This window comes from Anabas testudineus, chromosome 14, assembly GCF_900324465.2.
Source record: "Anabas testudineus chromosome 14, fAnaTes1.2, whole genome shotgun sequence".
NCBI classification, from domain to species: Eukaryota; Metazoa; Chordata; class Actinopteri; order Anabantiformes; family Anabantidae; genus Anabas; species Anabas testudineus.
In genome coordinates this window covers 10,686,199-10,698,224 of record NC_046623.1, presented here as the reverse complement: position 1 = coordinate 10,698,224, position 12,026 = coordinate 10,686,199, and the positions used below count along the sequence as shown (strand labels likewise).

The window sequence follows — 12,026 nt, the reverse complement described above, 5'->3', positions numbered from 1 at the left end:
AAATTTTATTATGCCTACACTCTTTTTCTGATCAATTTGATGTTATAAAATTAACTTTTCTTTCCATAACAAGGACTAAGTCAGCCCAAACTTTAGTACTGCAGATAAGAAAATGTTTCCAATACTGCAGTGTTTTTTTTTTTTTGTGGACTGTTGCTTTCAGCCAGTTTGGTCTCTGGTCTCTCCAATACTGAGTCAGATTCATACAACAGATGGAGCTAAAGTGAGACATCTTTAAACATACACAAAGTGGGTTTAAAGATGCAGTTTACGGATTTCACTGGTGTTGAATTTAAACACTAATAAAACAGTAAAGTAAGTAAAGATAAATTAAGGAGGCTTTAAAAAATTTACGCCATGAACACTTTATTTATTAATTAATTTGTTACAGCAATGTTACAAAAATAATGAAATCAAATCAATTTAATTATTAAGATTCAGAATATCATGAGATATTTCTTTTTAACTTTTCATGAGACTTATCTTTTTAATGAACTGTTATTGAGCTTAATTTCAGTTTTATAAATGTACTTTACATGAGATACAGTTGTTTCAGAAAATGTTTGACAGATGAGATTGATGTTATTCTATGTTTCACTACTGTCACAGACCAAAACCAACAATTTCACTTAGAAACCAACTTAGATGACAGTTTTTTATTTTTAGAAAATGTGACTCTTCACGGGGTGGTTTCATTATATAATAACACTGTACTGGCTTTTATGATGATTTCATTTTAGATTTAAAAACTTAATCAAGCAGCTGTTGTTGACTACGTTGGCTTTTAGACTCAACAGGATAACTGTAGCAAGCTAACATGCTACACTGGATTTCAACACCTGCCAAATGTTACACTTAATATGATACAGTACATCACTAAAAGACAAACTTAATGTTTTCAATGCATTATTCATTGCTTTCATATAACAGAGAGACATACATGCAGAAAGTATGTCAACATACAGTAAATTAGGCACAAACAGTACTGTGTTGTTTAGAGTAGGTTTCCTCTAAATTAGTTACAGCTAGATTTCAGTTACACACAAACAGCTGAAATGTGATTATTTTTGCGTCTCAAGTCGTCTCAAGCAGAAGCACATCACTAGAAAGTGTTCTTATAGATTTAATGCCAAGCCAGGCACACCAAAATCTGTGGCTACTACAAGTGAGACTGCTACAGTACAACTACTATAAAAAATGAGCAATGGCAGCTACACTGTCAAATGACATAAAAATCTAAATAAATAGAATTATGACATTATGTTTGCACCTTGCAAACATTAATATGGAAGAAACGGATTCGGACCAACTTAATGCTGCTACTACTCAATAAACTTTCAGTTCACTCCCTACAGGATTTTACAGTTTCATTAAAGCTTTCTGTGGAAACTAGATTGCTAATGGTGCCTTAGTTTACACTTTATACATAAGAGATGTATTTGTACCATTGAGTTCTGTCTAACTAAACACACCAGTTGTAGCTTTCTCCATTTTGGACTGCACCAAACAGCACTACCTTAGCTAAATGCAAGTGACTCTAGTAGCTGGTCATGACATTTCAATGACTCAGTGTTTTTTGTCTTTGTCTGTCTCGATCTAGGGAATTTTCAAAGTTTCAAAGGCAAAGTCAGAAAAAGCGACTGGCTGAAGCCATAAAGTCAGCACAGCTTTAACAAATTTGAACTTCTGGTGCATCTCTGCTTCAGTGCACCGGGGACATCCACACAGAGCTGTTGCAATGCCCCATATACACAATAACAAAGAGGTGCACAGAAAAGCTGTTCCTTGAAAAGGTCAGCACAGTCGAGATGGTTTTCTCAGCAGCATGAACTTGCATGTCAAAGTTCACCAAAGTCAAAATTGACAAGAAATAATCACGCACGATTATGCCTACAAGGAAATGGTTTCTGTGTTTCCACTGAAATAAACTGATTTTCTTTCTAATGTAAACTGTCATTCAGTCTATAAAGTGAATATTGTTTTTGGAGTGCTTCTCGATGTTCTGACAACAGACCAAACATTTAATTAATAAAAGAAATGTCATAGTGATGGATCATAAAAGTAATCATTAGTTGTAACATTGCACACAGTAGAATTGTTGTAATTTGTTATAACAGTAATTTGATTTGATCTATAAAATGCTGAGCATTGCATTATGGGAGCAGATAATAGTGTACACACTTTGATATATAACCTTGTGTAAAAATATATACACTAATTTGCGCACTCAATAAAGTAGCGGCCTGTAAATGCAGCACACTGTTTAGTAAATTGGGAGTGGTTTTGGACAAGGACTACTGAAGGCCTTTAAGGTGCAAAAGTAGCTCAGCAAGATGAGACTCCAGCAGGAGATTTGTGCGTGTGGAAGGTTACCATCAAGCTCAAAACACAGAAATCAGGCCGACTTTTCAAAGCAGGAGTACCGTTGCTGTGTTTAAAATGTTGTTTCTCCCTTTATAGATTCCACTACCCAGCAAACACCTGGGGCGTGAGGGGTGGTGGCAGGTTATCATTGTCCATGTTGTTGGCATCAATGGCAGAAACTGTGCACGACAGAACCTCCAGGGGGTATTTTTCCAGGATGTCTTGCACCTCCCGGTGAACTCTCTCGGGCCAGGACAGGAGGTCTGCCTGCAGGCTCTGAGCAGCCTCCATCAGCGACTCCTGTCGGCTGCTGAGGCCTGACAACAGCTCCAGATTTTGACTAAGCTGAGCCAGGACAGGGTTGGTGGCAGCCATGCCAGGTGCAGAGCCAGTGTGAGGCCAGTCACCCTCTGAGCTGTTGAATCGCGGTGAAGCTTGTCCAGACATGTAGCGCTCAAATTCCTCTTGAGAAAGGTTGAGAGACTGGCCGTCCAGCTTCTCGATGAAGGCCGCTGCACAGCACTAAAAACAAACAGATAACAATCAAAACAAAGGAAGCGCATGAATTGAAAGTGAAGGTTGAAACTAAACTAAAGTTCCCCAGAAAGGTTTTCTAAAATATTTTAATTTGACAAATGATCTTTAAGACTAAATAATAACCATTGGTTATTCAAATCTTTACACTCAAAATGTTACTGAGCGTGGTTTGGTCAGATATGATGACTGAACAAACAACAAAGCAGTTGGTGCTGGAACTTACCAGGTTGGTGAAGTAGTATCCGTCCTCTCCAGTCATCAGCCGGCTGGGATTGCAGAAACGGGTGATGTACTGGATGTTGGACTGAAGTCGTGGAGGGTTAGCCTTGAGTACAATGTAAATGAGCGCAGGGAGAAAGTCGTCTGCAGAAGCCGGCTCCTTCTTGGTGATCCTGATGGCACTGAAGATGTGTTTACTGCAGCGTGTGATGCACGCAAGTTTGTCTCGAGGAACCCTCTTTGAATCCATCTCAATGATATCTAGCAAAACATCACAGAAAGCTATGAGAAAACAAATTAAAAAATACGTCTCTCTAGTGGAATAAAACCCCAAGTTGCCCTTGTGAAAATAATAACACAATTTAATCTCAGTTAAACTTCAATGAAGTGAAGTCACTAAAAGTTCAAGCACAGTCTTACCTGTTATTGCGTTGACCACATTCTCAGATACTTCAGGGATTTCTTCCTCCATAGACACACACAGCATCTGGATTGTCACCCAGTGTAAGGCCCTGTAACACAGAGAATCAAAGGTGTGTTCGTAAGAGTAAGTAGTTTTTTGGGGGGGTTCTGGATGTGATGTAACCAAACACATTTGTTACAGTCAGTTCTCCCGTAGGTGACAAACACATGCAGTCAACAGCTGCCACTGTGCAGTCACATGTAAGAAAAACACAGAGAACACTGCTAAATATGGCTATTGTGTAATCAACTGCACAAACAGACTAATGGCATTCAAACAGCTTTAACAGACTGTTCAAAATTAAAGAGAAGCTTTGTACCATAATGCTTCTAAAGCCACTAAACGAAATCCAGCCTGCATATATGTGTGTACTGCATATTATTCACTGCTTGATTTGAATGTATGAAGGCCCACCTTATCCTGTTCTGTGTGGCCAAGTCTTTCTTCTCATCATCAGTGGTTTCTGGACAGAATACGCTCTTATACAGACGAGTCATGATATACTTTTCCACTTGATCCATCACCTGCTCCACGGAATCCAAAGAGCCTGGTGAACAACGATTAATCACATCACATCAGTTAGAGTCACAGTGCCAAATTTAAACAGGAATGATATCTAAGTGGAAAATCCTACTTGTAGTGCCATTTACTTTGTCTACACATTGTGCAGCGCAGAACATAACAGGTTGCAACGACAAAAAGCAATAGCTAGAGCAATATGCAAATGGTTATAAATAACTCTAGACGTTATCTTTTTTTTATTCATATACAGCTACAGTTCCCACAAGCTAAATGATCAGTGCCTTTTAAGCATAAGAAGAAGTCAGCAGTGCTTCTTCCTGTGTAAAACTGAATATGGAGTTTCAATTTCAAATTTACTGAGAATCCCCTTTTTCGACAGAAGTGTTATATTTGTGCAAGCAGCCTCGCTGAACAAACCTTTAAAGTGACTCATCAAGCGATCGGACATGTTCTGGTAGAAATCCTGAACACACTCCGACAGTTCATCAGCACCAAGATCCTGTCCAGACAATAAGTTAGAAGGCATAGTGATGTTTCTCCAAATGATCGATCTTAAACATTTAGAGCATTCTCCTCAATTTGAGTGCTTTAAAGTACATTTTCCTAGATGCAGACCTTACACTCTTAAACTCATATTAAAACTAAAATGAAGCAGTGGTGGTTTGCATTAGTTCCATGAACATGTCTTCTACCAGACCTACTGTATATAAGTGTACACCAAACAAATGAATTACTCAATTTGTGCTTGTTTAGTTGTATTTTATTATTTTGTGATCTAAATACTAGCGCACAAAAACACTAGATTTTATGCTATAAGTAAAGAGTTGAAAATGAACAAAAACAATAAATACTTTTACTGATTACCACAGACCTTCTTGTTCGACATGGTCACAATGAACGCTCGACACTGCTTATGGATGTCACGGCCAGGTTTCTGGAGATTTTTCAAGAAGTCCACAAAGTCCTTGGACACCTGGTCTGTTTCAAAGCTAGCGTGACGGCTAACAGAAGGACTGGGTGTCTTGCCCTCTTGAGTTTCTGATGAGCGAGAACCACATGTAGAGAAAGAAATACTTTAAGTTCATCAAGTTTCTATGCGCATTCTGTGTCTGCATGAAACATTGAAGCCAAGCAACAGAACAGTCTTAGGTTACGTTTAAGTAACTGCAGTTAAAATCTAAACTTGAAGGTTCTTATCGTAATCAGACTGTATAGGCTCACTTCAGCTGAATCCATGTTTACTTCTGTGTCCACGACATACTGCGTATGACATCACATTATTGTTCTTCTGCACATGCAGGTCCTTTCAGGGCCCTGGACAATCCACATTGAAGTCTGATATATGTAAATGTATGTCACATTTTAGCAATTATGTGAACAGACACACAAAAAATGTGTATAACAAACTGGAGAATGTACTGTGTTGTATGTTGTACTAACGTCATACCTTTCTTGGGAGCAGTGCGTGATGAAGGGCTAAAGAACTTTTTAACAGTGGTGACTTTTCTCGTCTTCTCATTGGTCTTCTTTTCCTCAAACTTGGAAAAGGGCCCCAGGGAGGTATGTCCGGAGTGTGGTGGTGTGGACTGGGGGTGGGTCTGCACTCCCTGACTACTGGCATATGCTGCCTCCTCCTCTCGTTGCAACCTAGAGCAAGGAATGTGAGAATTTCATAGTGAAGTGTGATTTTTTTATGAGGGCTGTACCAATCAGACTGACAAAACAAATTAGTGACACGGGTATTGGCATCAGATTATAGCTATGTAATTTTCATGAGCTGGTTGAACTGATTTACTTAATGAGAACATTATATAAAGAACAAAAGTAAGATAATCAACAGTCTCCTGATTCAAGCTCGACAGCAGTAAGATATTAATATAGTGTATAAAAAGCATTAAGGAAAATAACATAAAGAGCTTGTTTTGTTTTGATACATCAATATAGAGACTACGTTTTTAAGGAAATTCAACCTTGGTCATTGTTTACATGTGTGTTTTAACTTGCTTTCCTCCTGTGTAACTTTCACACAAATCAGAGCAAAATGGTTACTGTAAGATGTAAGATGGTAGTGATCTTACTTTTCTGCCAAGGCCCAGTCATCCTGGATCTGCTTCTGCCGTACCCGCTGGTACTCCTCCCTCCAGCACTTGGAGCACAGACCCTGCCATGCTGCGTTGCCGTAGTAACCACATCCCTTTTTGCACAGCAGGTCTGACTGGTCCACATGTATCCCCCGCCGTCGTTCTGTCCGCTGACTCATAATGGTTGACAAGCTGGAATGAAAAATTCATCACTGACTGATTAGTGGATTTGTATGCGCCGTTGTACAGACTGACCTCCACACTGTTGTCTGCACAGTCTGCACAGATTATTATTATTACACAGTTTATATGCAGTTTATCTCCAGATTTTTCATATCCTGTCAATAAGGTACCTAAACACACAACTCTAACTGAATGCTAATGTGTCTACTGGAAATTGAACTTTGCATTTCAAAACTTTATTATATTCTAATTTTAAATATTTTAACATGTGTTTATAATTTATTATCTACTTTGCTTTCACTACAATGTGGCTAAACAGCAACAATCAAGACATGGTCCTTTAAGTTAAGGGTCTCAGTACTTCCTCACTGTCCATTACTTTCTGTTAATGACTCCAGGACAGGATACACACTTTACAAAGTGATGTGTGAGTTACAGAATAAAGTAAACATCATCATAAAACTGTTGGTGAGGTGTTATTCCACCTGAAACCTCCAGATCAGCTTCAGTGCTCTGTGTAAAATCTCTGCCAGTTGTATTTTTTCTCCAGGTGCCCGAAACCATTCCTTTTAAACCAAAACAATTAGTTGATTAAGCTATTTGTTGTGACTCATTTGATAGCGGGGATTGCTTTCTTAGTTGTTTTTAATATTATTAAGACAACAAAAAGCTGTCTGATTGTGCTAAACTAAGCTTTAGGGTTCGAAGATAAATGATTTTCACTATTTACTGATATTTCGATATCAGTTTTTAAAAAAAACATTGTCAGACATGATTTTTTAGTGGCAGACCTCCTTTTGTGATCATGGGTTTTGCTGTGGGGACCTCAAAACTAGACTTTGACACTGCACAAGACCAGGCTAGAAGATGGAGGATGGAGGAACAGCCTTCCTTTAGCTTCAATTATTAAAGTAATGTGAATCTGACGTAGCACCTAGAGTTGTTTACCCTGGTTTTCATCTTCATAACACTGTTGTTACTGCAGATATTCCATCATGGCTGTCAAATCTCTCACTGAAGATGAATTAGCTTCAGGTGTGGGGACTGTAAAGACCTCAGCATATGATTGGCATCATTTTAATACCAATTAAACCATTCAGTGACCCCCCTGCCTTGTATTAAACCATTTGGATTCTTATTCCGGGTTGAACTGGTCGCCCGTCTGTTGGTCAGTTAGCTAAAACTGTAGCTCTAGTTTAGCTAGCTATAACAGAGGGGAAGTTAGACAAGCATTCATGGTCAAGGTCTAATCACTAGTGTTTTACTTGAACATGTCATAAAGCTACTGACAGGTTTGATACTTACCTGTTGTGTTTTCACCGCTGTGAATCAGGAACAGACCTCCTCCCTCTGCCCTGCGTGGTGGCCAGGCTATCGCGGTCAAGACAGTGACGTGTGCTGGACAACAACAAGAAAATCTGGTGATCAAGCCATTTGCACTGAAACTAGGGGCATTTTTCAAGGTATGATCTGTAAAAGATGACAAGCTGTTTCAAAAGTACTGGCTGTTTTTTACTGACGCTGACCCTTAGGGGCGTAGTTAGTTTACTTCCGCATTAGGGACTAATAATAAGGATGGGTATATGACGTCATGAGCCTCGGATCTCATGGAGAGGGTCGTGTAACATGACCGGAAAAAGCCGAGATAGGACGAAACAGTCCGACGAGCTCTGTGTTTTGATTTGAAATGACATCACAGTGGATAAGCCACACTATTTATTGTTATCTATCTGAAATACTAAGAAATATTCTGAAAGTGAAGAAAGTACAATCGTGAAGTGTGTTTTAGCAGAACTAAATGTCAAATGTTTGGCCACTACTACTAAAAAAAATAACAGATCATTATTTATTACAAGGTTCATCAAATATTGGCCATAGTCTAGAGTTCACAGATTATCATTTGATTTGTAGACTAGGTTTTAAAATGTTTTCTGATTTTCTTAGAAATGTTTGACTCAAACAATTGTTACTGAAAATGAAGTTTGATTAAAGTCCAGTAGAGTAAAGCACTGTGAGCTGATGGCTTTCTTATTGACATTAGGGTTAATGTTCAGTGGTTGTGACTAAGTATTAAAGCTAATCGGAACAGACAAAGTGCTGTAATTTTAATAGACTATATTGATTTGCTGTGGCAGTGGTATTTGTATTAATAGTTTCATTTTGTTTTCTTTGTGAAGCTGACAACATACCAGCAAGAGCAAGAGCAGTGTTTTTATTATACTTTGAACCACTCATCAAATAAATTGTGTACTTTCAACTTTTGGCAGGAAGGAGTGAATATGTGGGTATAATACAGTGGGTGGGATTTGTATTTCTATGCAAGAGTGATTGTGTGGGCTGGTCATGCTAATAGCGTCTTTCTGACTGGGTCAAATTAACAGAGGGTCAGTAACACAGACAACAAGCAGGCCTGTTTCAAGCACACATATAGATATACCAAGACGCACTTGTGAGACACACATAAATAGCCATGATTCTACTGGGTAGGAGTATGTGTCTTCCCTCTCTGGCAACTGTGCAGGAGCTGTTCTCTGTGGCTCGAGACGCCAACATCATTCCTGATATTTCCTTGGATCCAGTCCTCACCACCTTCCTGTCGTTGGACTCATCTGCAGCTCTGCAGCATCACCATGCTTTTCTACAGCGTAGTATGACCAGGGAGCAGGCAACTAAATTTAGCCTTAATTTAACTGAAGAGCTGGGTGGAAGCAGGGTTGTCTATGGAGGGGTAGGGGTTGTTGCTCTGGCTCTGTCTATCCTGTTTGATCAAGTTGCCCAACAAGTAGGTAAAACTTTTCTTTTCTTTTGTCAACTGCCTGTGTGTCTATTTTAAATAGTGTCTTGTGCAGGTTTCAAAAACTTGTTAATATTGTGTAGATAAAGATGTAATACGTTGGGTTTAGGGTTCAAATATGTACCCCCACTAGGATGTTTTCAACCCTGAATTTTGATAATAGATGAAAAAAATAGTATTTTAGCAATGTAAGATCTAGTTGGTCCAGACTGAAATATGTTATTTTGATAGAACCCTGATTTTTCCTTATCGCCTTATCGAGTCCAAATGCTACTATTTAAATTTCCCTCAAATTGTGATTCAAACGCTTATTTACATCACTATAAGGCACGTGTTTTAAATCACAAAGCATGTTGTTTAGTGTATGCATTCCAGATTTTCTGTTTTCTCACAAGGTCCGAGCACAGGGATCAGCAGAGGGTGGCACATTAACTCAGAGATCCCGAGCTAACAAGATTTTTGGCATCAGCACCTCTTCGAGAATTGGCTGGATTATCAACAGCTACCTCAACTTAGTTCCTGGCATGGCCAATGACGAGGAGAAGATGGCTGAGACCACAGAGCTCTATGACAGGTGGCTTAAACTTGAACTCTTTGACCATTATGAGAGGATGACCACTAAGAAGAGAATGAGTTCAGTTTCCATGCAGCAGTGGCTGACAGGAGCTGCAGTTCATCTGCACATGAGAATCCACCAGGTCAGGGCAAACTTAAATCTTCAAAGACAAAATGCATGTCAATATATATATATATATATATATATATATATATATATATATATATATATATATATATATATATATATATATATATATATATATATATATATATATATACTCTATATATATATAGTGGAAAGATCTGCTTTGTATGTTGCATGTCCTCTGCAAAATTCAGAACACAACAAAAAGACTAAGCTAGGCTTTGTGTAAAAGGTTAAAAGCTTCAATACAACAAAGCTTCTTTATTGCATCCATTCTTCTTCCCACTCAAAACATGGGACCCACATTACCCACAATGCAATGTAACCCCTGACAGTTTGGCCAAAGTCTGTGCTGTTCAATGCTAGGATCAGCTAATATAATATAACAATGTAGTAGACAATGTGAAATTGGTTGGTTGTATGTATTATGATGACCATTAAAAAGGCAAAAACTAGGCACAACTTCAGGTTTCCTGCCTGAAAGCATACACGTATACGCACATCACCTAATCCTGACGTTCTGATTCAGTATGAGCACAACTTGTGGCAATTCTGGGCTGATTGAACTCACATTTTTTATCTTGTTCTAACAGGTTCGGCTGCACTCTGTGCCATTAGGATCCGTCGAGTCACTGCGTCTATCTTATAAAACAGGGTTAGGTAGGTTGACTCAGGGCTACACAGCCTATCTACGCAGAAACATTCAGGAGACTGAAGCTTCCGGTCCACAAAAACCCAAAACCAGGACAGCTAGTGGACCAAGACAGACAAACGTATCTAGCACAGTCAATATGACCTGCTTAAGTAACCGCTTTGTTAACCTTGGCCAGGTTAGTCCAAGTATCTCAACTGAGAGCTTTAATGAGACTGTTGCACCCAAATCCAGTGCCGACATTAGCAGACGTTGTGAAGGTATGATTACTAGAGAGACGCTTAACGATTTGACTACATATAGTCCAGAGTTGGAAGCTGGTACACTGGGGCTGTTAGTCATTGAGCCATGGAGAAATGTGAGTCACAATGTGCAGCATCACCCCTGTGAGTCTCCTGCCATACAACAAGCTTTGGTGTCTCGGATTATAAAGGCTCAGGACCTGGAGCAGAATGGAAACTTTTTCCTGTACTCTGAAAGCGTCTTGCGGAGCCTGCTCAGGCAGAAGGATGACTTTGAGTTGAAGACAAATTAGACAGAATTTAACTGTGTGCAATGAAATGAATGAACTTCTGGCTTCAGCTTCATATTTAAAAAAACATAATCTCAACAAGAGAATAAGTTTTTAGATTGTTGATCTCTTCCAGTTTATTGCATGTTCCTTTCTAAAATCAACACAGTATAATACTAAGTGTACATCAGCACTGTAACCTGTACTTTAAGGAAAAAGAAAAACAGTACTAAAATGGAGGAATATCAGTTTTAAACTGCATGTAGACTGTTTATTCCTCATAGAATGTCATTGTTGTTGTGAAGAAGAAAATATCTGCATACATCCAGGCCAATTATTTCTTATGAACTGTATTTGCATAAAAGAAGAAGAGCTGAAAAACAGCCCTGACAGCACCCTGCAGCACATCACCAGATTTTTCTCACAGTACCTTTACACCTGCTGATGGAAGCTAATGGGGAGTTTCTGAATCTCCAAATACCTCATTATCTCTTACTGAAAAAAATATCATTACTGATTTAAACATCGCACTGCAAGGATTTCTGACATTTTGAAGAGAAAGTCCATTTTGATTTCTGCTGAATATGTTTCTGCTGTATGTGTATGCTGTTCCACTATTGTATATTTTAAATCCAAATCTATGCAGTTCTGTTGGATATGCTGCTACTTTTTCACCTCGAAAACATTTTGCCTTAAAATGGAAGTTAACATTAACAACTAATGTAGAACCCATTTGTCTTAATTTATAAACCTAAAACATGAATTTGGTAATTTGTTCTTTCATCATTTCTATAAATAACACAAGCAGCTTTTGAAGCCTGTGGGATGTTGTAGAGTGATATGTCTCTTAGTTATTGTACAAGATACTATGTTACTGCAGAAATGAAAGTGTCTGCAGTGTAACATTTCCCTCTAGTGGTAGAAAATGTGTGTTGTTGTGTTCCTTGACAGTTGCCAATAGTTTAGTTTCAGTGTTGGTGAAAGGAAAGCAGATCAT

General features: G+C 38.6%; 2 protein-coding genes across 4 annotated transcripts; one reads left to right on the top strand and one right to left on the bottom strand.

Moving 5' to 3' along the window:
• Positions 1-355: 355 nt before the first annotated feature.
• Positions 356-7,932, bottom strand: rabgef1 (RAB guanine nucleotide exchange factor (GEF) 1). Of its 3 annotated transcripts, XM_026372583.1 has the most exons (9): positions 7,675-7,932; positions 6,184-6,378; positions 5,553-5,752; positions 4,977-5,143; positions 4,523-4,604; positions 3,998-4,130; positions 3,541-3,632; positions 3,125-3,381; positions 356-2,886 (listed from the first exon to the last, which is right to left on the bottom strand). In XM_026372583.1, the coding sequence occupies exons 2-9, from the start codon at positions 6,363-6,365 to the stop codon at positions 2,467-2,469; spliced, it is 1,533 nt and encodes a 510-aa protein (XP_026228368.1). In that variant the 5' UTR covers positions 6,366-6,378; positions 7,675-7,932; the 3' UTR covers positions 356-2,466. The 3 variants fall into 3 exon arrangements, with proteins under 3 accessions (XP_026228368.1, XP_026228369.1, XP_026228370.1); XM_026372584.1 differs by lacking the exons at positions 6,184-6,378; positions 7,675-7,932 and having other exon boundaries at positions 4,977-5,440; positions 5,553-5,669; XM_026372585.2 differs by lacking the exons at positions 5,553-5,752; positions 6,184-6,378; positions 7,675-7,932 and adding an exon at positions 5,327-5,465.
• An 829-nt stretch (positions 7,933-8,761) lies between these two features.
• Positions 8,762-11,346, top strand: LOC113169173. The gene is made up of 3 exons (XM_026370361.1): positions 8,762-9,151; positions 9,559-9,861; positions 10,460-11,346. The coding sequence occupies exons 1-3, from the start codon at positions 8,840-8,842 to the stop codon at positions 11,051-11,053; spliced, it is 1,209 nt and encodes a 402-aa protein (XP_026226146.1). The 5' UTR covers positions 8,762-8,839; the 3' UTR covers positions 11,054-11,346.
• The last annotated feature ends 680 nt before the right edge of the window (positions 11,347-12,026 follow it).

What these genes read in the sequence shown, in the direction of transcription:
- rabgef1 (XM_026372583.1), bottom strand. Translation starts at nt 6,365, where the DNA reads ATGAGTCAGCGGACAGAACGACGGCGGGGGATACATGTGGACCAGTCA. An exon ending in TGACCATGTCGAACAAGAAG is followed by an intron (nt 4,605 to 4,976) that starts GTCTGTGGTAAT and finishes TTGTCTGGACAG; the next exon opens with GATCTTGGTGCTGATGAACT. An exon ending in GCCACACAGAACAGGATAAG is followed by an intron (nt 3,633 to 3,997) that starts GTGGGCCTTCAT and finishes TCTGTGTTACAG; the next exon opens with GGCCTTACACTGGGTGACAA.
- LOC113169173 (XM_026370361.1), top strand. Translation starts at nt 8,840, where the DNA reads ATGATTCTACTGGGTAGGAGTATGTGTCTTCCCTCTCTGGCAACTGTG. An exon ending in TTGATCAAGTTGCCCAACAA is followed by an intron (nt 9,152 to 9,558) that starts GTAGGTAAAACT and finishes TTTTCTCACAAG; the next exon opens with GTCCGAGCACAGGGATCAGC. An exon ending in TGCACATGAGAATCCACCAG is followed by an intron (nt 9,862 to 10,459) that starts GTCAGGGCAAAC and finishes TTGTTCTAACAG; the next exon opens with GTTCGGCTGCACTCTGTGCC.